The 25,171-nt window shown below is 34.9% G+C and overlaps 5 protein-coding genes and 1 pseudogene across 6 annotated transcripts; 4 read left to right on the top strand and 2 right to left on the bottom strand.

Annotated features, from left to right (window-relative positions):
- Positions 1 to 389: 389 nt before the first annotated feature.
- Positions 390 to 1,632, bottom strand: LOC148209424 (dehydration-responsive element-binding protein 2D pseudogene; annotated as a pseudogene).
- Positions 1,633 to 5,587: 3,955 nt separating this feature from the next.
- LOC111013893 (thioredoxin H-type 1) lies at positions 5,588 to 6,805 on the top strand. Its single transcript, XM_022288435.2, has 3 exons — positions 5,588 to 5,749; positions 6,229 to 6,351; positions 6,459 to 6,805. Exons 1-3 carry the CDS (start codon positions 5,663 to 5,665, stop codon positions 6,618 to 6,620), a joined length of 372 nt encoding a protein of 123 aa, XP_022144127.1. The 5' UTR covers positions 5,588 to 5,662; the 3' UTR covers positions 6,621 to 6,805.
- Positions 6,806 to 9,981: 3,176 nt separating this feature from the next.
- LOC111013902 (thioredoxin H1) lies at positions 9,982 to 11,345 on the top strand. Its single transcript, XM_022288453.2, has 3 exons — positions 9,982 to 10,140; positions 10,599 to 10,721; positions 10,861 to 11,345. Exons 1-3 carry the CDS (start codon positions 10,054 to 10,056, stop codon positions 11,017 to 11,019), a joined length of 369 nt encoding a protein of 122 aa, XP_022144145.1. The 5' UTR covers positions 9,982 to 10,053; the 3' UTR covers positions 11,020 to 11,345.
- A 2,622-nt stretch (positions 11,346 to 13,967) lies between these two features.
- On the top strand, positions 13,968 to 18,520 carry LOC148209423 (Pentatricopeptide repeat (PPR-like) superfamily protein). Of its 2 annotated transcripts, none has more exons than XM_088127607.1 (2): positions 13,968 to 17,016; positions 18,384 to 18,520. In XM_088127607.1, exon 1 carries the CDS (start codon positions 14,149 to 14,151, stop codon positions 16,819 to 16,821), a length of 2,673 nt encoding a protein of 890 aa, XP_087983733.1. In that variant the 5' UTR covers positions 13,968 to 14,148; the 3' UTR covers positions 16,822 to 17,016; positions 18,384 to 18,520. The 2 variants fall into 2 exon arrangements, with proteins under 2 accessions (XP_087983733.1, XP_087983734.1); XM_088127608.1 differs by having other exon boundaries at positions 13,968 to 17,035; positions 18,384 to 18,519.
- LOC111013974 (Mannose-binding lectin superfamily protein) lies at positions 18,103 to 20,938 on the top strand. The gene is made up of 7 exons (XM_022288549.2): positions 18,103 to 18,288; positions 18,384 to 18,599; positions 18,783 to 19,253; positions 19,377 to 19,601; positions 19,696 to 20,067; positions 20,175 to 20,396; positions 20,484 to 20,938. The coding sequence occupies exons 1-7, from the start codon at positions 18,286 to 18,288 to the stop codon at positions 20,775 to 20,777; spliced, it is 1,803 nt and encodes a 600-aa protein (XP_022144241.1). The 5' UTR covers positions 18,103 to 18,285; the 3' UTR covers positions 20,778 to 20,938.
- An 858-nt stretch (positions 20,939 to 21,796) lies between these two features.
- XBCP3 (xylem bark cysteine peptidase 3) lies at positions 21,797 to 24,808 on the bottom strand. The gene is made up of 5 exons (XM_022288668.2): positions 24,181 to 24,808; positions 23,569 to 23,804; positions 22,950 to 23,090; positions 22,430 to 22,861; positions 21,797 to 22,148 (listed from the first exon to the last, which is right to left on the bottom strand). The coding sequence occupies exons 1-5, from the start codon at positions 24,599 to 24,601 to the stop codon at positions 22,068 to 22,070; spliced, it is 1,311 nt and encodes a 436-aa protein (XP_022144360.1). The 5' UTR covers positions 24,602 to 24,808; the 3' UTR covers positions 21,797 to 22,067.
- Positions 24,809 to 25,171: the final 363 nt, after the last annotated feature.

Here is a 25,171-nt window from a genome sequence, read left to right as displayed (position 1 = left end):
CAGAACTGAAACTGAAATAATAACCAAAACATCAGAACCCCACTTGCAAAAAAGCACGAGACTATTGAAGGGGAGATGATGACATCAATCAAAGTTAAAAAAAAAAAAAAAAAAAAAAAAAGAAGACGACATTCCTCACTTGCAAGTTGCATAAAAAAAAAACCAAAAAAAAATTAGTTAGTGCCAAATCAAATCAAACGACAATAATTTTATATATTTATTTACAGGATAATATAGATTTGAACCAAAACAACCCCAAACCAACGAAGAGACGGAAGAAATCCAGAGAGAAAAATAAGCATATGGAAAATTTTTGGGCCTAACCTATTACCGATCCTATTATGATGATACAACCCCAACCCCAATCCCAATCCCAATCCCAATCCAACCATTAGAAAAATACAATACAACTTATAATTACACTTTTTAGTTTGAACATAATCTTTTCCTGTGTTCCAGCGAGCCTTGTTAACTAGTTGTTTGTTTTCTTGAATATCATGTGCACCATTGGAGTGTATCCCAGGCATTTGAGTCCACCAAATTAGCAGCAAATATCCCCTGATCCTGATGTGGTTCCATAAGAGGAAAGTCCAAAGACATGGCTGCCTCTGCCCATATGGAATCATCTATGCTAATGCTCATGGACCTCCAAAGCCCCTCCATTTGGTCCTCCCCAAATCTCATGGTGCTGTTGTTTTCCCCCAACTTCTGAGGTGTTTCTGAAGCAGGATTCTGATGGGGGATTGAAGCAGCAGCAGCATCTTCCGCCATGGCTGCACTGTGGGAAGAAGAGGAAGCTGAAGAAGAAGCAGCAGGGGGAATCTGAGGGTGAGGGAGATTGAGCTTGGCTTCAGAGCCATAGAGGCGACGAGCGGCATTGTCATAAGCCATGGCTGCGTCATGGGAGGTGTCGAAGGTGCCAAGCCAGAGGCGAGCCCCACGGTTGGGCTCGCGGATTTCAGCAACCCATTTGCCCCACGTCCTCTGGCGGACGCCTTTGTAAGTGCAGGAGGCATTCTCAGGGCCCCCTTTGCCCCTCATGCAGCCCTTTCTGGAGCTGGCCTGGGATGCCTTCTTCGGCTGCTGCTGCTGCTTGCTGGATTTCAACATCACTCACATTCAGAGAAGAGAAGAAGAGAGTGTTTGCGTGTGTGGGGGCCGTGGGGGAGAGAGTTAAATTGAGAACTGAAAGTGAATGTGAATGGGAAAAAGGGGAATGGGGGAGCAAGAAAATGGGAGTGAAACGTGGCCGGAGGTGATACTTGGCAAGATGAATGGAAGAGATCGTGTCCATGGGAGGAGCTCTTCTGGGATTCTGTCTTACACACACATGGCTGCATATTCCTCTGTACACGAGCTCACCTGCCCAAACAAAATTCCACTTTGGCTTCTCAACCTTCTCCCTCTCACTTTCTCTGTCGTTCTAATTCTACTCTTTTACATTTCTCCAACTACCCTCTTCCATTTTGTAACTTTCCAACTTTAGTCCCCGTAATTTCGAGATAGATTCTGTCTCCTATATCAGGTTTTAGTACAACCCATGGATGTGAGGATTGAGAATTTGAACTCTGACGTGTGTTTATGTTGGCGTGTCTATGCATCCAATCCAGATGTCATCGTTAGATGTCATGTCCTATTTATAAGAAAGTTTATAATGATGTTTGAAAATATTTAAATAGTTATATTTGTTTTGTATGGCATGAACTTGGAAATATTTAAAGAAAAAAAGAACTCTTTTGAAAATATATGGAAGAGAAAATGAAGGATAAAAATGTGATAGAGATATGCCCTTATGAGAATCTTACACTTAAAATAGAAAGTTCAAGAATCTTACACAATTTTCAAACATCAATTTAATTTTAGTTCTATTAGTTTTTTTTTTTCGTATTGTATATTTAATTGACTATCACTGTATTTAGACTTCTATCCCGAGACAATGAATTGATAATAAAGGAGGAGAAAACTATGAAGATGTAACTGAAGATTTGGACTTTTGCTACTTAATGAAATTGGAAATATGATACGAATTTCGTAAACTAAAGAAATAGTTTTTTTTCATGGGGTAGGGAAATTAACCTCCAATTTAAAAAAAATGAATAGATGCCGCTAAGCTATGTTTGATCCTAAAAAAAGTTTAAAAGTATAGTTTTGATTTTTAAAAACTTTTTACATGTATGGTTAATTTGGTACCTAAAATTTGTTAAGATTACTTTTTTTAATTTTTATGTAACTTCTTAGATTTTGAGTGAATCTACTTCGGCTGACATGTTTCTTCTTTAGAGGGCGTACCAATAAATTAGGAGTGAAGATTTGACTTTCCTAGATATTTTGTTTTGCTTTTTAGTATAAATGTGTATTTACGATTGAACCTCCGACCTCTAAAGAAAGAATAAGATATTTTAACCACTGAACTAAGATTTTAGTATTTGTTTTTCTACATACATGCACAAGAGAAATACAAACATATATATATATTTAAAGACTATTTTCAGAAGGAAGAAAAAAAGGCACTTTTTAAACCTAAAAATCATGGAAAACAAATTTTTAAAAACATTTTACCAAACAAATGCTCTATAAATAATTCCATTTGTAGATTTCAACCCATTTTTCTTTCATTCTATTTTATTGTCTGCAATGTAATTTACACAAACATATTTACAACTTTATTGTAACTGGTAACTGTGCCAAAGTCGAGAAAAACAATATATTACCATTTGAACAAAAATAAGATCATCTCAAGAGACAGACGTTTTATTATTTGGACGAAGTCATCCTTTGAAAAGACTACTTCGCTTTATCCAAACTAAAACTATAATATTTTAATAATTAGTTTTGAAATAATTATATTTACATAATAAATGTTTTTTTTATAATATTAAAAAAAAATATCATGGGGGTGGGAAAAGAAAAAGGTGTGTTTTCCAAAAATTGGCTGCGGTTGGGTGGGTCCCACACCCACCTCCTCGGGTTTCTCGAAATGGATAAGGCGTACACTCTATTGTCTCCCAGATGCTTGACTTTCCGTTCCGTTTCGTGTTTTCCCCAATTTTCAAATCTCAGAAAGATTAAATTAATTATATATTTGGTCCCATTTAGGGTCGATTTCGATAATGGGCCGTCGCCCTAGACTTATTAGATCGCCGGCCCACTTGAGATTCAGAAGCCCACTTTTGTTTCTATCACCCGAGCCCAGAGCCAGTTAGTCCAACTCAAAGTATTCATTTATTTGGAATATTTAGTTGTATTAGTTGAATATTGATTTTAATAAAAATAATTACAAATATAGCTTTTTTTTAAGGATAACTGAATGATTTTGACCCTCCGGTTCACCTTCTCGCACACACCCAACTTGATGATAAGGGAGCTGAAACCTACAAAACCGAATCAATCTAAACAGACTCCGATGACTAAGTTAGCAAAGGGGAGTTGAGAAATCGTGAGTTTCCTGCCTCTTAGGATTAGGATGCATTGCTTACTTATAGATCAAAGAATGGTTCCAGAACAGTGGAGTCCTAATTTGTAGTTGCAAGACCCAAAGAGAATCGTCGATCAAAGGTGGATGACCATCGGGCTTGACCGTGGGTCGAGTCCGGCTCGGCGTCGAGCAGGGGTCGGGACCGAGCCTTACTCGGTCTGGTCTGGTTCTCCGCCGGTTGCTTCCCAAGTTCCTTCTGATCTACAGTCGACCAATTTCTGATTTTCTGTGTATGACAATTACTTTTAAAACCCCATAAATCATTTATGGTTAACTCGATCTGGTTGAGAATATACGTACTTTCAATAGAATTTCTAAAAGTAACTTCTAAAAATAATCGGCTCAAATTGGTTTTTATAAAATTTCAATTGAAAAAAGAGATTTTTATCTTGAAACGGATTGGGAAGACTTGCAAATTATATTTGACCCATGTAATTATGTCTTAGTAAATTCCTTTTTTTTTCTTTTTATTTTTAATGACTCAAGTACAGTAATATTTTTCATCATTTTAAAAAGTTTTCTTAAAAATGATAACATTACTATTCAGTATCATATTCTTTGCTGATTGACAACGGAATAAAATTAGAGACATTTAAAAATAGTTTTATTTATTTATTTATTTATCTATCAAGTATTTTCAATTGAATTGATAAAAAGAAAAAGGTCCCACCAATCCAAAAATGTTTTCCATAGTTATTCGTCTTTTTCCTATTCCCTTTCTAAAACACGTGACTATATTCACGCGTTAATGGGCCCAAGTTCACGCGTGCAAGAAGCCCACATCAAAACCTAGAAAATTATGGGCCAATATTTCACCATCTAATGCCTTAGTGGGCCATGCCAGAGAATACAATTCCTTTTGCGGCTTGACCTCTTCATTTGTTTACTATTATTTAGTTTTTGTTTGAATTCAATTTTTTTTATTTTAATTGTTTGTTTTTAAAAATTTACGTGAAAAGATATTTTGAAACTAACAGTTGATTTCTAAATAGGCACGTTAATTTAATTTAATTAAATAGGTAAATGTTCAAAATCATTCCTAACAAATTTTATTAGAGTTTCAAAATAGAAAAGTATAGTTTTTCAGTACAACAAATTGGGATGGGAGTTCGAACTCACAAAAATTTATATCAATTACTGTTGAACTATGCTCGTTTTGGATATTTTTAAGTGTACTTTGGGTGTATGTCAAATATTTTAGTACGAGAACGCTGAGGCTGAGAAGTTTAACTCAAAAGGTTTATGAATTTTGAATTTGGGGAATTTGTTTCCGAGTGCAAGTGTTAAGTGTCCTAGAATAGTGTGAGAAATAGCGTAGAAATTTATAGGTTTGTCTAACAAACTTTAGGGAACAGGATTGACTCAAATTCACCTAAATCTAAACGTTTGCCCTTGAACTTTAAGTTAAATTAACAATTTTTAAATTTAAATAGAATTTAAATATTTAGGTTAAATTACCAAATAATAATAATAATAATAATAAAAATATCTCTATATTTTCAAAAGTTTTGTATTAAATTTTCATAAATGTTTGAAAAGTGCTCTTTGAACCATCATTCGAAATATTTTAAACAAAATTTGAGATAACAGAATTTATAATTTGGAACAACGTAATAAGTAATGCAGAAATTTGTCTCAAACAATTACTAGACGGTACAACAAATTTGTCCCTATAAAATTTTTTTACCGTCATTAATTTTTATGTCAAATTTTCATTGAAAATACTAACGGAGGGGTATTGAAAGTGTATATTTTAAACCATTTTTGAAAGAATATGAATATTTTTTAAACAAATTGCTAAGATTAGGAATATATTTTGTAATTTAACAAAATCTTTATTCTTATCATTACCTTTTCATTATTATTATTATTATTATTTTCCTTTTTCCATTCCCACCGGCGTTTGGAAATAAATAACCAATAACGACGCTATTGTGGATAAATGCATTTTCACTTTTTTTCACTGTTTTTTTTTTGCTTTTTTGGATTTTCAGATGCGCTCGCTTCACTGTTTCGTTCACACTATGGCAATTTCCGTAATAAAAGTCAAAATGTATGGGTAATAGCTGGTGAACTCGGGCCTCCCCTCTCTCTATATAAGCCCCCCGTCCTTCACGGTTCCTCTCCATCGCTTCGTTTTCGAATACAGGGGAAGCTTCTGCAGGACGCCTAATTCTGTTCAAAGCTATGGCTGAAGAAGGTCAAGTGATTGGGGTTCATAACGTAGAGGCATTCGATGATCTACTCAAGAAGGGAACAGAATCTGGTAAACTGGTATGATTTATGCTCCTTCATACTCTCCATTTCCACTTTTCAATTGATTCATTTTCGTTTGTGATTTCGATGGAATTTTGGATTTGATGAATAAATCGTGTATGTTGAAGTACTTCTTCACGTTTAACGATTGCTGTTGCACTATTATCCATATTCTTATTATTATTGGAGATTGTTGATTGTTTTGGGAAAAGTCGCGATCGTTTCGTTAGGGTTTCTGATATTTACGAATACTCGTGCCTAGTATTCAATCTAATTCTCTCTATTCTTGGAAAGTTACATTCGATTGGAGTGTTGAAATTACTGAGTTCGATTTGACGATTTACGGAATCTTCCGATTTATATGTCAGATTTTTGATTTATACTCTTCGATCCTTCTGTATTACTGTACTTGGCTGTATTATATTTAGTTTCAGCTCTATGGTTGCGGTGTCCATTTTTACGTTCCTGATGTTTTTAAAATATTGTTTGATACATAGATCGTGGTGGATTTTACTGCTTCCTGGTGCCCGCCATGCCGTTTCATCGCTCCAATTTTTGCAGAGTTGGCTAAGGCGCACATCGGTGTTATTTTCCTGAAAGTGGACGTGGATGAAGTGAAGGTAAAGAAAATTGAGCCAGCCCTTTCAACTCTTTCCCAAACTAGATTACTCGAGATATTCTTGAAGGAGTTGGAACTGTTCTAACAGTGGCTTCTGTTTCTGTGCAGGAAGTTTCTGAGAAATTCGAGGTCACTGCTATGCCGACCTTTGTTTTCCTGAAAGAAGGGGCAGAAGTTAAAAATTCCAGGATTGTTGGTGCAGATAAGGTGGAGCTGGGGAAGAGAGTACTAGCGTTGAGTGCACCAGCCGCTGCTACTTCTGCTGCTTAGAACACAATCAGCTTGGTTTATCATTATGGTTTGATGGGTGATTCTGGTTTCCTTTCCAGTTTGTTTGTTCTACTTGTGGATTTAATGACAATTGTGTCTCAGATGTTTATTTGTGTTAAACATGTTTGTAAAAGTATGTATTTGTAAGGTTTAATATATCATAATCTATCCGCCAAGTTTGTTTAGGATGTTTCAATTTAGTCTCTAATTAACCATGGTGAATCTTCAAATTAACATAACGTTTACTTGAGTCAAGTCAGTAGAAATTTAGAGAAAAAAAGAAAGAAGATGATGAGAATATCTTAATTTTTTTTAGAAATTTTGTGGAATTGGAAAAGATTTCCTATGAATACTTTCTCCGTATCTTCGCATTCTTTCATTATTTATTTATTTTTTTCTTCTGGGGTGTAATTATTTATAGGTTAAAATCCTTTTTTGTCCCTGCATTTTTGGTCTTGGTTCGGGGTTAATTTTAGTTCCTGTCATTGAAAATGTTTGCTTTAGTCCTTACTTTTGATTTTGGTTCAAAATTTTAATACAAAATTTTACATGTAATTGAAATAATTTATTACATAGTAATTTTTACATTTTAAAAAATATATTGAATATACTGTCGTGTTAAAATTATGATAGAAAAATGAAAAAAAATGAAACTAAAAATGAAATGAATGATCAAAACAAAATTGTGATAGAAAAAATGAAATGAATGACTAAAATAATCATTTTTTTAAAGTAAAGTATATCAAAGGGAACATGTTTGAATGTTTAAATAAAATTTGTAATCAATTCAGGTAAGTTGGAATTTTCTTTTTTTGTGCAATATGCGGGGGGAATTGAAATTCACTATTACAAAAACATAACAAAAAGGGAATATATTTTTGTGTATATATGTATGATTACGTTTAAAATCTTAGGAAAATTGCATAAAATGCATTCAGACCTAAAAAAGTCTAATTTCTTACTTAATTAAAGCCCACGAGTTTTGACTTTTTTGAAAAAAAACAAAACACACATTGTAATGGGACTTCTGTAAGTACATATTTATTTTGTATTATTTAGTGTAATTTTTTATTAATTAATAACAATTGTACATTAGGACTTTTGTATAAATAGGCCTATAAAATGCAAGTTGAATGACACTTCTATACTAAAGAAAACATAGAATATAATACCATTCTTTTGTTATTTATCTATATTTATAAGATGCCTTTTGTTTTAGAAATATTTTTTTTGAACAAAAAAATTAATTTTACTAAACTCATTGATAGTCACTGCTTTAAGAGCACCAACAACAATTACGCATGGATGACGAAACAAATTAAATAAGTGACATACTTAAAAAGAAAGATTGTGACATGCAAGAATAGAATAATGTAACTTTTTTTAAATATAGATTGGATAGGGGATTCGAATTCACAGTCTCTTGATTTGAAGTATATGCCAATTACTACTTAGCAGTTGTAAAATTTGTATAGAGTTTTAACTATGAAATATTAATTATAAGTAAATAAATTCATTTGAGTACTAAAAACAAATAAATTAATTCATCTAAAAATATTATATATATTTTATAGGTTTAGATTTTATTTTAGTTTTTAAATTTTCATATTTGATTTTCCACTTGAAATATTACGTTTTAGCTTCTCAATTTTCATATATTTTAGTTTAGTCCTTAAATTTTGTATAAAAAACTATTTTAATTCTTATCTTAACTTTTCTTGATTATTTAAGAGCTTAAATCTGTTTTAATACCTCACATTTAACTTACTACAAATAGCTTTTAAGTACTTGTCTGTGCAAGACAAAAAATAAGCCCTCATTAAGTTTCTATTAAATAATTTATTAAAAATTAATATCAATGTCTAAATCGTTATTTTTTGCAATGTTGAAGTTGCCAACTTTTTTTTAGTATAACATGTGAAGTTGCAGATCGAATTCACAATCTGTTGGTTAGAATATATGTCAATTATTGTTAAATTATGCTCACTTAAGAGTGCCACTGCCCACTTGAACAAACGTAAGTTATTAATACATTTTTCTTAGAAAGTATTTTCTATTATTTAAAAGCATCTTCAAGTATCCATTCAAATGCAAAAGTTTATTCCTTTCGGGTGGTAGCATCAATTTTGGAGTTCTATAATTTTATTATTTTTATGTGTGGTTGGTAATGAAATAGAAAGAGTGGCATTTAAAAAATATAGTTTTCTTTTTAAAAATATATTATTAAACAAATATTCTCAATTCATGGTAATAAACAAACCCCATCAATCCACGTAGCTAATCTAACTTTAGAAGAAACAAAATTCCTTCTATATTTGCATTCTACATCTTCCTCGTCGTCAATAACAAAAGAGAAAAAAAAATGTCAAAATTCCAGAATCTTCTTTTTCTCTGAGTGGACGATGTATATTTTTTCTTTTCTATTTTTCTCTTTAAAAAATAGAGATTATATTTTGTTAATGGGCCTAAATTTCCACCTGAGAGAAAGCCCACACAGAGACTTAGAAAATTATGGGCCAATGCGTCACCCCATTCATTCGTCATCATGGCCCACAGCGGAGAATCCCATGCCTTGACTTTTTCGAGTCCTTCTTTCTTATTATTATTATTATATTATTTATCATTTCCCGTTGGTTGTTCTGGCTTGGGGATAACGACACCATATAAGATTAAAAATAAACAAATAAATATATGTTTTAAATTTCGTTTTAGCGGTTTGGTCTCTAAAATTCTCGCTCAATTTTCATGTATGTTAATATATTTCCCGTTCAATCTCTCGCCTAAATTCTATATATATTGTAGTCTTTAATTTTTTTTCCTTAGAAAATTATCCTTTTTTTTATTATTCTAGCCATAAAATTTGTCCACCAAATATATACCTTAGTCAATTATTTTGTGACTTTATTATTGTCCACGTTCAACGTGTTAATACATATATTTAAAGTGATATCAACTAAATATTTATGGTTGCTTTCTAGAAACTTATGAATAATTTTAAATTGATAAAATAGAATAAATTTGAATGCTTGAAAATTAAAGTAGATATGTTTTTAAATTTGAATCGAGCTCAATCAAGTATTTTTGGATTTTACTTAAAAAAAATTGGATTTTTGTCGCTACGAACAAAAAGTCATACATTTTTTAGTACAATTCGATTTAACAATTTTTGGTCTATCTTCGTAAATTTGAATATTCACTCGTTGCACTGATGAAACAAAAAAGCAAAACAAAAGAAAGGAAACAAAAACTCACCCGATGGCATTTCTGTAATAAAACTTCAAAAGTCTGGGTAATTTAGTAAAAACGAGACGAACCGGAGACCTGCCCCACCGCTTGCTATATAAATCCCTGCCCATCCGCGTCTCTCTTCATCGTTTCAATTTCACAGATACGGGGAAGACTTTTTGCAGGACTGCGATTTCTGTTTACATCAATGGCTGAAGAAGGGCAAGTGATTGCGTGTCATAAGATAGATGAATGGGAGGGACAATTAGGAAAATGGAAGGATTCTGAGAAACTGGTATGGTTTTATGTCTCCATTTTTACTTTCCAATTGATTCCGGTCGAATTTTGGATTGTGTGGATGGGGACATTCAAGTGTTTTTACGTTTAATGATCGCTATTGCCTTTTGTTTTATTTGGAGACTGATCGATGTTTTGGTAGAAGTCGCGATGGGATTCGTTAGGGTTTATGTTGTTTACGTATAATATAATTGCGTCTAATCTATTGGCTAGTTATATTCGATTCATCTGGAATTGAAGCGTTGAAATTGCCGATTACGACCTTGTCTTTTTAACGATTGGTGGATTCTTTTGATTTGTATTCTTCAATCTTTATCTAATGACTCTTTTCGTGTTTCTTTTATAAGAAGCCTTTGAGTTTGATTATGCTTGAGTGGTTTCTGTATTACCTTCAAGTATTGTAGTATGCGTCCATTTTTTTTTTGTTGCTGATGTTTCTAAAATTTTGTTTGATAGGTTGTGGTGGATTTTACTGCTTCCTGGTGCGGGCCATGCCGGGCAATTGCTCCATATTTCACAGAATTGGCTAAGAATAACCCAAATGTCGCTTTCCTGAAAGTCGACGTTGACGAATTGAACGTAAAGAAACTGAATCACTTTAGCTCTTTACAGTCCATATATTGTATTAAATCAATACTTTTTTGCTTTGGGATGGGAACTGTTTCCTTGATGACTTGATCCCCTTTTTCAAACGATGGGTACTGTTTTTCCTTTGCAGAGTGTTGCTAGCAAGTGGGAGATTAATGCAATGCCAACGTTTGTTTTCCTGAAAAAAGGGAAAATAATTGAGAAGATCGTTGGTGCTGATAAAGTGGGGCTGTCGAAGAAAATATTAGAGCTTAGTGGAACTACTCCCGCTGCTACTTCTACTGCTTAGACAGTCTGCTTGGAGGATGTGATCCCTCTGGTGCAATGGTGATTCCGCTTTGGAGTTTGATCTAATTGTGGATGAAACTGTGTCTAAAAGATGTTAATTGTTTGGCCTTTTGGGTTTTCCCCTTTTTAAGTTTGGATCATGTGCGCACCTCTCAGTTGTGATTCTGGTGCTAGAAGCTTCAGGTTTCAATGTGGAATAAATGGGGGCACCTGCTCTGAAATTGAATGACATTTTTGCACACTTTTCATTATTCTTCTGTAAGAACTTGAATTCACTGTTTTTTTTTAATCTAATTCTTCGTAGCAGTACAGTGAGATGTTCTTTCAGCTTGTTTAGCAACTTCTTAATCCCTCTCCTGGCTTTTATTTTCTTATTATTGGAATGGAACTTAGAAGAATCGAAGTTGTTATGATTTGTTAAAAGTATTTGTTGTTGTTGCTTTTTAGTATATAAAGCAGCACTAAGGCTAAGGCCTCACTATTTGTGCTATTTGAGTGTATTTCATTTAGGTGATATTCTAGCTTTTATGGGTATTTGCCTATTTGGCTATGTAATAAGTAACAAAATATTTTAACAGTTGAGCTCAGCTTTTTTTTGGAGCACTTTGATCTATTTTTATAAGCTTGGTTTTAGATAGCTCTCATTTTTAAGTTACGTTTCTAAACTGGTGTAAAAATAAAATCAAGTTCATGATTTTTTTTTTCCTCCAAAATATAGATAAAAACTTTATGGTTAAAGATACTATTTTAGTTATCCATTTTGATCTCTATATTTTCAAAATGTTCTTTTTTATTCTTGTACTTTCAACTTATATATATTTTAGATATATTTTATTCAAAATGTTCATTCTAGTTATCGTACTTTGAAAAGTGATTATTTTGTACACTTAATATATTTCTTAAAATATAATAATTACTTTACATTAATGGGCTTTAAAGATGTGCAGTGCATTAAAATTTTGCATATAGGAACTAAAATAATTATTTTTTTGAAAGTATAAGAACTAAAATGAATAATTATTTTTTTGAAAGTATAAGAACTAAAATGAATATTTTAAAGTAAAAAGACTAAAATGAATCAAATTTAAAAATATAGTGACCAAAATAATCTGATCAAACATTAATATTTTTTGACTTGTAAAATACACAATAAATATTAAAAACTAATAAAATAAAAAAATAATTAATAAATATAATTATATTTTTCTTGATCGAAAAAGATAACACAGTAAACAAATGACATTATCAAATTATCAAATGAGCTAGGTAGTCTCTATCTCTCGTGGCAAGTTTCTGTTTTCTAGTCTTATGCCAAACGGCCTATTCACAAAGGGAAAAAAAATGATAATTTGGTAAATAATCATTTTTACTTTTGAGTGGGCGTAATGCTAATATAATGTTTTGCAGAAAAATAAACTTAGGAATATTTGCTTCCAATCTAATCATAATTAATTAGTCCATATTAGTCTAAGACATTAGTAATTGCAATCCCCTTTGAAGATATAGTTTTTTTTTCTTCTATAAATGGCGATATATGTGTGTAAGAAACTTCTTTATACTTTAACGAGGACTAACTCGTTTTTGAACTATATAAACTAAATTGTTTCATATAAAAGCTTAACAACTAGATCGATGAAAGCATAAAAATTAAATTATTGTGTATTACAGCGTAGGGACTAAATCGTTACTAATATAAGATATTTCTGAACCTAAACTTTTTGTTAACAAAATGTAACATATGTTAAATATTCGTCGACATATCGACAAGTTCACATATCTATAGTTCGACATCGACGTGAGAGGTAAATCGACATTTTCATAACATTATAAAAAAATATTGACAAAATATAAAAAATATCAACAAGATTTCACTTATATAGATATAATATTGATATTAATAATTTTTAACCTAGTTAGAAATGGTGAAACAATTATTTGTTATTTTTATAATTTTTTAAAAATATCTAATCTACATTGACACTTTATTAATATTTCCATCTACAGTTGATGGAATTGAGATCTCAATATTTTGTTTGATATCGATTTTTTAAACCTTAAGAGTAAATTTGAGAAATTCTAAAAGATTAAAAAAAACTATATTGAAAAAAAAGAGGGTAATTACACTTTTAGTCGAGCTATGTGTCAATTTGGTGCCTGAAATTTAAAAGGGGACAGATATTTTAATTCTTGAGGTTGGAGAAATTGTTCTAAATGGTCCTGAGTTAATTTTACCGTTAGTTTGACTAAAGAAAAAATGACTGTCATTTGAGATGTGATGATGTGAAAAATTTTATTAATTTTATATTAATTTAGGTTGAGTTAACTTTATTATTATTATTTTAATTTCTTTTTTCCCTCCCCTCATCCAACCTCCCTTTTTCTCTTGCTTGCGGCACCTCCATGGAACGTTCCAAATCCAAATCCAACTGAAATCCTTCATTCCAGATTCCAAATCCCACCTTTCTCTCCACCCACAGTGCCCCATTTTCCAATTCTTTTGACCTTCCTTGCTCTAAACTCTAATTCCCCCGACTGGGTTCATCAATTTCATCTACTTCCAAAACCCTCGAGTACAGATTTTCAGAAGAATAATCTCTCATCCGTCAAGAAAACAAGCGTGAACAATGGCAAAGGCAATCGATTGAATGGGGAAGCAAATGAAGAAGACGATGACGATGATGCCAATGGCAGAATCGCTGCCAAAAAAAGAATCTGGCAGAGAAAGAAGGGGGAAGAAGTTGGAGGAGAGAGGGGGAGGGGAGGGGAAAAAAAGAATTAAAAAAAAGACCAACTAAACTTAAATAAATAAAAATTACCACCTCAACTAACGGTAAAATTGACTCAACGACCGTCAGAACTAAAGTGTTACTTTTTAAATTTAGGAGCACAGAACTGGACTAGAAATGTATTTTACCAAAAAAAAAAAATATATATATTAACTGTTTTAAAGAAAGAGTATCCAATAGTTTCCACCCGCCCCATCCAGTATCCACTGGAGTTTGTGGAGGAGGCTGTACGTCCACAAAGCAAATCTTGCGCCATCTTCATTTCGTTGTTTTAATTAAGAAGCTGAGAACCAGAGAGCATTTGAAAAGTGCGGGGGAAGGAAGCTACACTCCGATTAACAATAATGGAGAAACTGGCAATTCCTTGCCAAACAAAGCCTCCCATTCCAGTCCCCGCTTCAATTATCAAAGCCAAACCGCTTAAATTCTCCCCAAAACCAAGTAAAACTGCTATATTTTTCACCCATAAAATCAGTACAAAGTTTAATGACGACCATTTGAGGTACCTCTGCAACAACGGCCTCCTCTCAGAATCCATAACTGCCATTGATGCAATGTCTAAACGTGGGTCTAAGATAAGCACCAGTACGTATATCAATTTGCTTCAATCTTGCATAGATGTGAATTCTATTGAAGTGGGTCGCGAGCTTCATGTTCGTGTGCGTTTAGTCGATCAGGTAAACCCATTTGTTGAGACCAAGCTAATTAGCATGTATGCTAAATGTGGGTTTCTAGAAGATGCACGTAAGGTGTTTGATGGAATGCGGGAGAGGAATTTGTACACTTGGTCGGCCATGATAGGTGCATATTCGAGAGAGCAGAGGTGGAAAGAAGTAGTTAAACTTTTCTTTTTGATGATGGGAGATGGGGTACTGCCTGATGCTTTTCTTTTCCCAAAAATACTTCGGGCTTGTGGGAATTGCGAGGATCTTGAAACTGTGAAGTTGATACATTCTGTGGTTATTCGATGTGGGATGAGTTGTTTTATGCGTGTGAGCAATTCTGTCCTGACGGCATTTGTAAAATGTGGGAAATTGAGTCTAGCAAGGAAGTTCTTTGAGAACATGGACGAAAGAGATGGGGTCTCTTGGAATGCTATAATATCTGCCTATTGCCAGAAGGGAGATGGTGATGAAGCTAGGAGATTGCTTGATGCAATGAGTAATGAAGGGTTCGAACCAGGGTTGGTAACTTGTAACATACTGATTGCTAGTTATAGCCAGTTGGGGAATTGTAATCTTGTTATAGAATTGAAGAAGAAGATGGAGAGTCTTGGGATAACCCCTGATGTCTATACTTGGACTTCTATGATTTCAGGTTTTGCTCAAAGCAGTAGGATTAGTCAAGCATTGGATTTCTTCAAGGAGATGATTCTATGTGGGGTTGAACCAAATGCTATAACTATTACGAGTGCAACCTCAGCCTGTGCATCCTTGAAATCACTGCAAAATGGGTTGGAAATACATTGTTTTGCAGTTAAAATGGGAATTTCTCATGAAGTATTGGTTGGGAATTCACTTATTGACATGTATTCCAAATGCGGAAAATTGGAAGCTGCTCGCCATGTCTTTGACATGATTTTGGAAAAAGACATTTTTACATGGAACTCAATGATTGGAGGATATTGTCAGGCTGGATATTGTGGTAAAGCATATGAACTTTTTGTGAGATTAAGGGAATCAGATGTATTGCCTAATGTCGTTACATGGAATGTGATGATATCAGGATGTATACAGAATGGCGATGAGGATCAAGCTATGAACCTCTTTCAAATTATGGAAAAAGATGGGGAGGTTAAGCGGAATACAGCATCCTGGAATTCTCTAATTGCTGGGTTCCAGCAGCTTGGTGAAAAGAACAAAGCTTTAGCAGTATTTCGACAAATGCAGTTTCTCTATTTTAATCCTAATTCAGTGACTATCTTGAGCATCTTACCAGCTTGTGCAAGTGTGATGGCAGAGAGAAAAATAAAGGAAATCCATGGTTGCGTGCTGCGCAGAAACCTAGAATCAGAGCTTCCTGTTGCAAACTCACTGATAGACACTTATGCCAAGTCAGGGAACATTCAATATTCAAGAACAATCTTTGATGGCATGTCATCCAAAGATATTATCACCTGGAATTCAATTATTGCAGGATATATTTTACATGGTTGTTCAGATGCTGCTTTTGATTTGTTTGATCAGATGAAAAGGTTCGGAATTAGGCCAAATCGAGGGACGCTGGCTAGTATTATTCATGCCTATGGCATTGTTGGGATGGTAGACAAGGGTAGACATGTTTTTTCTAGCATCACTGAAAAACATCAAATTCTACCAACTTTAGATCATTATCTGGGTATGGTATATCTTTATGGACGTTCCGGAAGGCTTACAGATGCAATAGAGTTCATCGAAGACATGCCCATAGAACCTGATGCCTCTATTTGGACCAGCTTACTTACTGCCTGTAGGTTTCACGGGAATTTACATTTGGCAGTACAAGCAGCCGAGCGCCTACTTGAATTGGAGCCTGATAATCATGTGGTTTACCGTTTAATATTACAGGCATATGCTTTATACGGCAAATCTGAACAAGCTTTAAAAGTGAGAAAGCTTGGGAAAGAGAGTGCGATGAAGAAATGTACTGCACAGTGCTGGGTTGAAGTCAGGAACAAAGTCCATTTATTTGTCACTGGTGATCAGTCTGAATTTGACATTCTAAATACTTGGATAAAAAACACTGTAGGAAAAGTTAAGAAATTTAATAATCACCATCAGCTTTCTATCGATGAAGAACAGAAGGAAGAAAAAATTGGTGGGTTCCACTGTGAAAAATTTGCATTTGCTTTTGGCCTTATTGGCTCGTCTCACACCCCCAGAAATATAAAGATTGTGAAAAACTTGAGAATATGTGGTGACTGTCATCAGATGGCCAAATATGTCTCGTTGGCTCATGGATGTGACATATATTTAAGTGACTCAACATGCTTGCACCATTTCAAAAATGGTCACTGTTCTTGTGGGGATTATTGGTAGCCTTTAGCACAATGTGGAAGTTGTTTGTAGAATCAGGTTCCCCTTAATAGAAGAGGGGCAGTTGCTTGAAGAGATGAAATTTGGAATCCCAGGGAAAGAGCAAATTCTGAAGATTGGCTGGACTGATTCCAGTACGACTTGGATCATGGATGTTGCTGAGAATTAATTGTTCATGAGTCTGACACACTTTGACAGGTGCTCCATCTATTTATAGGTGACCAAATAAATTTTATTGGAACCTACTAAGTTTGAAGTATTTGATTTATAGTACTCGTAATTTTATTTATTTATTAACATAATTCATACAGATTCTTAATACTGGTCAGTCAAGCATGTACACAATACTTGCCTTTTTGGGTGAATACTTTACTGTTTCTTGCAGGTGGGAAATGACATGAGACATTTAGGTTGAAATGATCCTTGAAATTTTGTTAGCTCGGTATTTTGATTAAGTTATGGAAAGAGTTCCTAGGTTGAGAAAGTATTTCATGATTTGGGTTATTCCCACGTCTTGAGCATGAGTCATTTTCTAGCTTCATGTTCAATTGGTATGGTTTTCCCTCTGTAGTTTAGCTCCTTCAAACCCGAGAATGATTTTCTACTCCGTTCTGATTGATGCTTACTTTTGGTATTGAGAACTATTCATACGGATGGCTGCTTGATAGTTCAGGTATGTCCTTCTATGAGTGAACATGGCATTATTGATTGTCAAGTTTCTCCATCCTAGTTATCATTTTCTTCATAGGCCATGATGGAGCACACATATAAAGAAAGCTTGTACGTGTATCAACAGGCTTTAAGTTCCAAGAGGATGTTAGGTTTATGGGCTCCCTGCAGAGCCGCCGGGGGGTTGATATGTAGGGAAAAGCCAATATAGAGATCTGTTGAGAATTCTTTAATTATGCCTACTTAATTCACTTTTTAGTACGAAATGTCAAATCCCACAGGATTGAACTTTCATCTTCAAGGTCTGTTAATGGCCTGTCAAAAAGAGAAATCTCGTTCCATTGTTTATTAGGAGGAATAGGCACAACAATTAGCTGTGTCTCCAATTATGCCATGCATTGGATGATAAAAGAAACTCGCCATATTCTACTTGAAAAAGAAGAAGGGAGGACTCATGCAAATGTGAGAATAATAATAATGCCTAACAGATTAGAATCCATAGGCAAAAGCTGATTTTTTTTATTATTATTATTTTTTTTACATTTATATTTATATTTTTCTATGCTATCCAGGGATCAGATTCTTGTTTACTAAATCTTTCCCCTCCAAAGTGAAAATTGGAATCTATCTCTTCCATCATTTGAAAAGCTTTGGAAACCCTTGATTCTGTTCTCTGCCTTTTTGGCTCAAATAAATTCCCCACACTCCGCCTTACACACCACAATCGTGCAAAGGCATCGAAGTTCAAGAAAATTGTTTCTTTCTTCACAATTCCAGTCTTTTTTATTTGTAACAACAATGGTAGCTGCTAATCATTTGCTCATATTATTTGATTGTATACACTGCGCTTTTTACACAACCAGTTAGAAGTTTGTTTTTGCTTTTTCTTCTCACAGAGTTTTGATGATTCCCGAAAAATTAAGCCAGTCCCGGGTGGACCTTTTGGAGGACCAGGTGGAAACAATTGGAATGATGGAGTTTTTTCGACGGTTAGGCAGTTGGTAATTTGTCATGGAGCTGGCATCGACTCCATTAAGATTCAATATGATGTGAAGGGAAGTTCAATTTGGTCAGATAGACATGGAGGAAATGGAGGCACTAAAACTGACACGGTAACCCCCCCATACTTTGTTGGATTATTGATTATCAGCATGATAATCAATACTGTAATTCTCTGTAATGAAATTTAGATTTAAAATTGACATAAATGATGATTCGAGTTGGTTTTATTTTGATGCCATTGATGAAGATTATAAGAGTCTGTATGTACTATTTTTTCATTATGGGTTTTATAGGTTAAGCTTGAACTTCCGGATGAGTACTTGACTATGATCCGTGGACACTATGGTAGCTTCGTGTCATTTGGCCAAGTTTTTGTTCGATCCCTTACTTTCGTGAGCAACAAAAGGAAGTTCGGACCTTATGGGGTCGAACTAGGAACAGTTTTCTCGTTCCCAGTGGCTGAGGGCAAGATTGTCGGGTTCCATGGCAGGAGCGGATTGTACCTGGATGCCATTGGAGTTTACCTAAAGCCTATTCAGATGCAAACGCCACCTAAAGCAATGATTCAATCACAGAATTATGTCGCTAATAAGACTGAAAATGAAGCCTATTCAATTATACAAGGAAGTGTTGGCCAAAATTATGATATTGTTCTTGCTGTAAGGCAGAAGGATGAATTCAGAAAGCCTCTTCCAACTACTTCCTCAAAACAAGCATCTAGTTCCTCAAGCTCAGAATCAAGTGATGAAGAATCCATAGACAAGGTGAGATGAAATTTTTTTCTTCTACACCTTTATTTGTCTCATTTTGAGTATGTTCTTTTTCCCTCCCACATTTACTCTTGTAAGGATAGAACTCAAATGATGGCTGGTTATGGTCAATCTCAGAGGCCTGTTAAGAAGGTACCATCAAAAGTCGAAAATGTGGTACCATACGGACCCTGGGGTGGCTCGGGCGGAACAGCATTTGATGATGGATGTTACTCTGGTATTAGACAAATAAACGTGTCGCGCAATGTTGGAATTGTTTACATAAGAGTTCTGTATGCCTGCGATGAGGAATTTATATGGGGAAGCCGAGCTGGTGGAACTGGAGGATTCAAACATGACAAGGTGCATAATATTCTATCAGAAGGCACGCTGTATCGGATTTCAGTTATTACATCTCTTTCCGTCTTTTTCTCTTATCGCAGTGACCATTTTGCAGGTTATCTTCGACTATCCATACGAAATCTTGACTCATGTAACTGGACACTATGGACCTGTAATGTACATGGGACCTAATGTTATCAAGTCACTCACATTCCATACTACAAAAACTAAGTACGGACCATTCGGAGAGGCACTAGGAACCCCCTTTAGTACCAACGTCAGGGAGGGAGGAAAGGTTGTTGGCTTTCATGGGAGGAAAGGTTTGTTCCTAGATGCTCTTGGCGTGCACGTGGTAGAAGGAAAGGTGACCCCGCTGTCTCGTCCTCCCTGCAGTGATATTGTTCCTGCTGAACCACCATCACTCGGAACCGAGAGTGCCCATTGGAGTAAGAAACTGGCACCGTCAAAAGGAGGATCAGCTGAAGCGGTACTCTCTAACTCAGCTAATCATTTGGGATGTGAACAAAGGGAGGGAGTTAACATATGTTTGGTATAAGTATATTCATGAAAGAGCTTATGGATTTTGTTTCATAGGTTGCTCACGGTGTAGTGAAAGAACCAGCCCCCTGTGGACCCGGGCCATGGGGCGGGGATGGTGGGAAACCTTGGGACGATGGAGTATTTTCTGGTATTAAACAGATATACTTGACGAGGTCTCTGGAAGGTTTCTGTTCGATCCAAATTGAATATGATCGAAATAAGCAATCAGTTTGGTCAGTTAAGCATGGAGGAAACGGCGGAACAACCGTACATCGGGTACCTAATAAATTTAACACCTTGAACACCTCCTGACAATATTACATTCACAATTGCCCTATCAATCTATTCTGGCTGTGTTTGCAGGTAAAATTGGAGTATCCACATGAAGTGTTGACTTGTATATCAGGATATTATGGTTACGTCAGTAAAGATGAGAGACAACAAGTTATAAAATCGCTTACTTTACACACGAGCAGAGGGAAGTTTGGTCCGTTCGGGGAGGAGATAGGGTCGTTTTTCACCTCGACTACGACAGAGGGCAAGGTGGTTGGCTTCCATGGGAGGAGCAGCTTGTATTTGGACGCCATTGGAGTTCATATGCAACACTGGCTTGGAAGCCAAAGGACTTCCAAATCTTCTCTGTTCAAACTGTTCTGATATCAAATTAGAGAACTAATTAAAAAGCTGGGGATGGAACGATATGATCCATTAATAATCAATTCTGGAAAAATGAAATTCTGTGGTCTTTTCTTTTTCTTCCATTTGTAGGGAAAATAATATTATGCTTATCAATAAATGCTTATAATACTCTTCCTACATATGATTAACGCAGATCCTTTTTTTTCTTTCATATATATATATTATCCGTGAGTGTCTGGGCCAGTTTACGCACACCTCGACTAATCTCACGGGGTAACCATATGATCCTACAATATTTGGTGCCGGGAAACTCTTTTATATCTTTTTTACCTAAGTCTTTGACGTTAGTGGTATTTAATAAAAATTAAAAATTTAACGTGTAGACGCGACAAATAATTCTATACTATTATGATACTTTGTTTTATTGAGACAAAAGGATGGCAGCCACTTGAGTGAAAAAACATAAATTTTGTAGTTGAGTTTTTAAGATATTATTTTAGTTGTAAAGTAAAAAGATTATAAAGGCACGTCGTGTTTTGAATTGCAACTAATAAAGTTCATCAATTCATTTTATTCGTTTCGAAACTGATTGATTGTGAAGTGCTTATAAAACAAGTTGCTATCATTTTAGTCGAAAAAAAGAAGCTTAACATTTAACTAACTTGACGTTTGGATTTATAATTTTAATAGTGCTTATTAAATACTTCTCTATCAAACACTTAGAGTTGAAAGCAATCTAAAAAATATTTTGACTTGAGATAGTAATACATGAGCATGATAATTTCGAGGGAGACGTACTTTTAACAAGTAGAAGTGCTTTCGATAAATCCCTAAAAGTTTCTTCACTATTTACAGAATAAAAATGCATCAGAGTTTGTGATAATAATACAATTTTCATCTCCACCATCGGATATACGAAAGTGAAATTGAAAATTTCCATTTAATCAAATCATACACTAATGGTCATAAAAGTGAGAATAGTCAGCTTTGAATCATCATATTAAATAGTAATATATCAATATAAAAATCTTTCTAAATAAAAAGAAAGAAATAAATTCTCATTTCACATCAAATATACAAGAACTAATTATACATGAACTAATAAAGTTAGATAGTAATCCCACACATTTAAATCCTAACAAGTCTATAATATTTAAAAAGTCTCATCACAAAACTCTAAAGTACAATGAGAAAGGAACTCAAGGAACCTCTCAGGCTTCAAATGGCCGCTAAAACCGATTAGAACACAATAGTAACAAGAATGACAGCTCTTATTCATTTTATAAATGAAACCGCTTAATCCAACCCCTAGAAAGGACTCCAAGAACCTGATTTTCCAGAAGAACTCGCTTTCTCAAGTGCTTCTGTTGTTGTACCATTTCTCGCTTGCTGCCAAAGACGATATCAACTGTCAGTCTGGAGCATGAAAACAAAGAGAGAACAGAGACAAGAAAACACTTCTAACATTTTAACAAGAGACGAGTTATATTATGTTTTTTTCTTTTTCTTTTCTGACATGTGCTTATGCAAATGGGTCCATTTCTAGATAATGATTGAACTTATTTGAAGGGAGAAAACAACACAAGATAAGAAATCGAGTTGGTTTGTGGAGTAAATTGATTTTTTCATCTCAAACACTATATCGCAAAGAAGTGAGAAAAAGAACAAACCTTGAGACATAGACTCCTCTTCATATCGCAAATTGGGTAATCGAAGGGGCAACAATGACGACCGTCCTTGCAACATATGGCAGAGCTCAATCCGCAACATTTCCATGATAAACAAAGGCCGAGAAATTTCTTTGCACAACAACAGGTCTCCCCAGCAGCACAGCTAGTAAGAAGACTACATTTTGTTGGACCTGGAGGAGGGGAGGGAGGAGGGTTGGGACTAGTTTTAGTTGGATATGAGGCAAGCAAGTTGATTCCGCAAACACCTTCGGAATTGCCACTGTTTCGCTGCATGTGCATATAACCATTCATTCCCCAACTTTTACCCCATGAGTTCTTCACAATCCAATAATCAACTCCGTTTTCTGATCCATATCCTACAATCAACACAGCATGATCCAGAGAAGTTGAACACGGGCCGGAGAAAATTCCCTATCAAGTAAATACAGCTCTTGATTTTGTAATAACTTCACATATAACGAACGGAACAATATCAAACTACAGTTGAGATATGACCGACCTTTGAGTATAATTGAAAGGCTCTTTCACTGCCACATATACCAACACTCACAGGTTGAACTGCTACGGCTTCCCGCAATCTTTTCTCATCACTGGGAGCAACATCAATGTAGCCATCAATGGTCACAACATTCCTCTTTAGCTGCAAGTTCAATAGACACAAAATGCAAGTCAGCAAGCAATTGTTGTGATCCTAGCATAGCATTTTCAATTTATAAATGGCCATGGATTATATAAGAATTATTATCAACTAGTCCATAAGAAGCGATCCTTTTTTCTTATCGGTTCAGGTAGAGATCAAAAGGTTTGAACAACTCATCCGATCCAACAACTCAAAAAAGTAAAAGAAGTATTATTAACAGTTTCAAGCCTGTTCTTATGAATGAGGAAGACACAGAAATGTTTCTTTTTTTAGAATTGCGCATTCAATTAATTTCAATCAAATAAGTCGTATCTTGTTTAGACCGATAAATAAAGCTGAGGTTAAAGTTAAAAGTTAAACTGCTAGTAAAAAACCGAAATAACTAGTGATAGTAGGCATGACGAGACTAAATGAAATACGTTATTTTCATCCATATGTTTATAAAGCACTTCCCTCAAAATGACAAATGAATTATTACCTTGTCCTTACGACACGATCCATCACGACCTTGGTATGGATAATCGTCCTCCGTGTCAATCCCATGGTTAGTGATCACAAATTGGTATGCATAATCCATAAGTCCTCCTGCGCAGCCAGAGTTGTGCAATCTGTCACAATCAACTAATTCTTGTTCAGAGAGACTGATAAGAGACCCCGTTTTAATTTTATTGATTCCTTCAATAGCTCCTGTTGCTGCGAAAGACCAACAAGCACCTGAAAACAAGAGCCATCAGTTTGCCCCCATTTAGATGAGCAAAGCTTCAGCATAACTTCGGCACCTCAAAAGTAATGGATTAAATACAATGATGTTCTGTTTCAAGAAACAGAAGAATTCCACGCACAATTCCCACTACAAATGGCTTCTTGGAATGGATTTGAAAGAGCAACCGCAATATTCTAAAGCTAATTTACCCCTTTTCAGGGATTCCCAGGTCATATAATGCATTGTGATCATCAAAATTGACCCTAGGGTTTCTTTCTTTTTTTTTTTTTTTTTTTTTTCCTGAACATCCGCAGCAGAACAAACAGAGTTGTTCAATCGAATTCATTATAATCTCTAAAAAAAAAAAAACATAGCATATAAAAATACCGCAGCTTCCTTGATCCTTGACAGCCGTCACTGCTCCTTCTTTCCTCCAATCTAACGAATCAGGAACATCCAGCGGAGGCGACGGTTCCTGCGGCGGAACCGGCTGCGAGTTCCGCAAAGCAGCGGAAAGGGAAAACCCGAGGCGAGAAGCCTTGAACTCGTGGTGCGTAAGATCCGCAAAAGCATTGAGAGATAGGGCATAAGAAGAATCGCCCAAATTATTGTGATGAGAAACAAAATCATAGTTATCGGCAAAAACACCGAACCTGTACAGCTTTTCTTCGGCGGAGGAATACGTTTTCCCATGTTCCGCGCACCAGATTTCGAACAGCTCCGAAAGATTCGGAGCAGAAGAAAGAGAGGGGCGAAGCAGAAGGAGAAAAGTTAGAAGAAAATGGAAGGTTGAGCTGAAATCGGCCATTGTTTGTGGAGATGAAGGCGCGGCGGTGGTGTTGGGTTATCGCCGGCGAGGTGGTGTCCCGACGACGGCCGCCGTGGATGGTGGAGTTGAAATAAGCAGAGGATTATTGGTCGTGGATGTGTTGGATGAACAATGATCCAACCAATTCGCAATTGACAACAGCCCATATCCAAATGAAAACCATGGAAATCGTGCGACCTTGTGTGACTTGGAATTTTTTTTTGAGTTTTTCCAGGATGATTGTGAAAGCTTCGTCATCATCCTACGTAATTGTCATTTATCCACTGTTCTATAAATTTTTTAATTTGTGTTTAATAAATCTCAATCGAAACTAATAAAAATTCTGTTACAAAATAGCAGCGGTGTAAATTTGAATATTCATTTTTTCTTTTTTGTTGATGAAATATGCTGATCATTCTGTTGATATATATTTTTAAAATTTTAAAATCTATGCATGGAATTGAAAGTTTAAGGATTTAGTCTCATTTTTCTTTTTTTTAAGTTTGGAGATATATCAGGCGTGTTATATGAAATTAATTTATTATCTAACCATAAAATATTTTTTAATTT

This window comes from Momordica charantia (assembly GCF_013281855.1).
Source record: "Momordica charantia cultivar OHB3-1 chromosome 8 unlocalized genomic scaffold, Mcharantia_2.0 BLBB01000008.1, whole genome shotgun sequence".
In the NCBI taxonomy this organism is placed as follows: domain Eukaryota; kingdom Viridiplantae; phylum Streptophyta; class Magnoliopsida; order Cucurbitales; family Cucurbitaceae; genus Momordica; species Momordica charantia.
The sequence above is the reverse complement of the archived record's forward strand: the minus strand, read 5'-3'. Positions and strand labels throughout refer to the sequence as shown.

What these genes read in the sequence shown, in the direction of transcription:
- LOC148209423 (XM_088127607.1), top strand. Translation starts at nt 14,149, where the DNA reads ATGGAGAAACTGGCAATTCCTTGCCAAACAAAGCCTCCCATTCCAGTC.
- LOC111013893 (XM_022288435.2), top strand. Translation starts at nt 5,663, where the DNA reads ATGGCTGAAGAAGGTCAAGTGATTGGGGTTCATAACGTAGAGGCATTC. An exon ending in GAACAGAATCTGGTAAACTG is followed by an intron (nt 5,750 to 6,228) that starts GTATGATTTATG and finishes TTTGATACATAG; the next exon opens with ATCGTGGTGGATTTTACTGC. An exon ending in TGGACGTGGATGAAGTGAAG is followed by an intron (nt 6,352 to 6,458) that starts GTAAAGAAAATT and finishes GTTTCTGTGCAG; the next exon opens with GAAGTTTCTGAGAAATTCGA.
- LOC111013902 (XM_022288453.2), top strand. Translation starts at nt 10,054, where the DNA reads ATGGCTGAAGAAGGGCAAGTGATTGCGTGTCATAAGATAGATGAATGG. An exon ending in GGAAGGATTCTGAGAAACTG is followed by an intron (nt 10,141 to 10,598) that starts GTATGGTTTTAT and finishes TTTGTTTGATAG; the next exon opens with GTTGTGGTGGATTTTACTGC. An exon ending in TCGACGTTGACGAATTGAAC is followed by an intron (nt 10,722 to 10,860) that starts GTAAAGAAACTG and finishes TTTCCTTTGCAG; the next exon opens with AGTGTTGCTAGCAAGTGGGA.
- XBCP3 (XM_022288668.2), bottom strand. Translation starts at nt 24,601, where the DNA reads ATGGCCGATTTCAGCTCAACCTTCCATTTTCTTCTAACTTTTCTCCTT. An exon ending in CAAGGATCAAGGAAGCTGCG is followed by an intron (nt 23,805 to 24,180) that starts GTATTTTTATAT and finishes TCTTGTTTTCAG; the next exon opens with GTGCTTGTTGGTCTTTCGCA. An exon ending in GATCGTGTCGTAAGGACAAG is followed by an intron (nt 23,091 to 23,568) that starts GTAATAATTCAT and finishes TTGAACTTGCAG; the next exon opens with CTAAAGAGGAATGTTGTGAC.
- LOC111013974 (XM_022288549.2), top strand. An exon ending in GAGGATTCAAACATGACAAG is followed by an intron (nt 19,602 to 19,695) that starts GTGCATAATATT and finishes ACCATTTTGCAG; the next exon opens with GTTATCTTCGACTATCCATA. An exon ending in AAGGAGGATCAGCTGAAGCG is followed by an intron (nt 20,068 to 20,174) that starts GTACTCTCTAAC and finishes TTTGTTTCATAG; the next exon opens with GTTGCTCACGGTGTAGTGAA.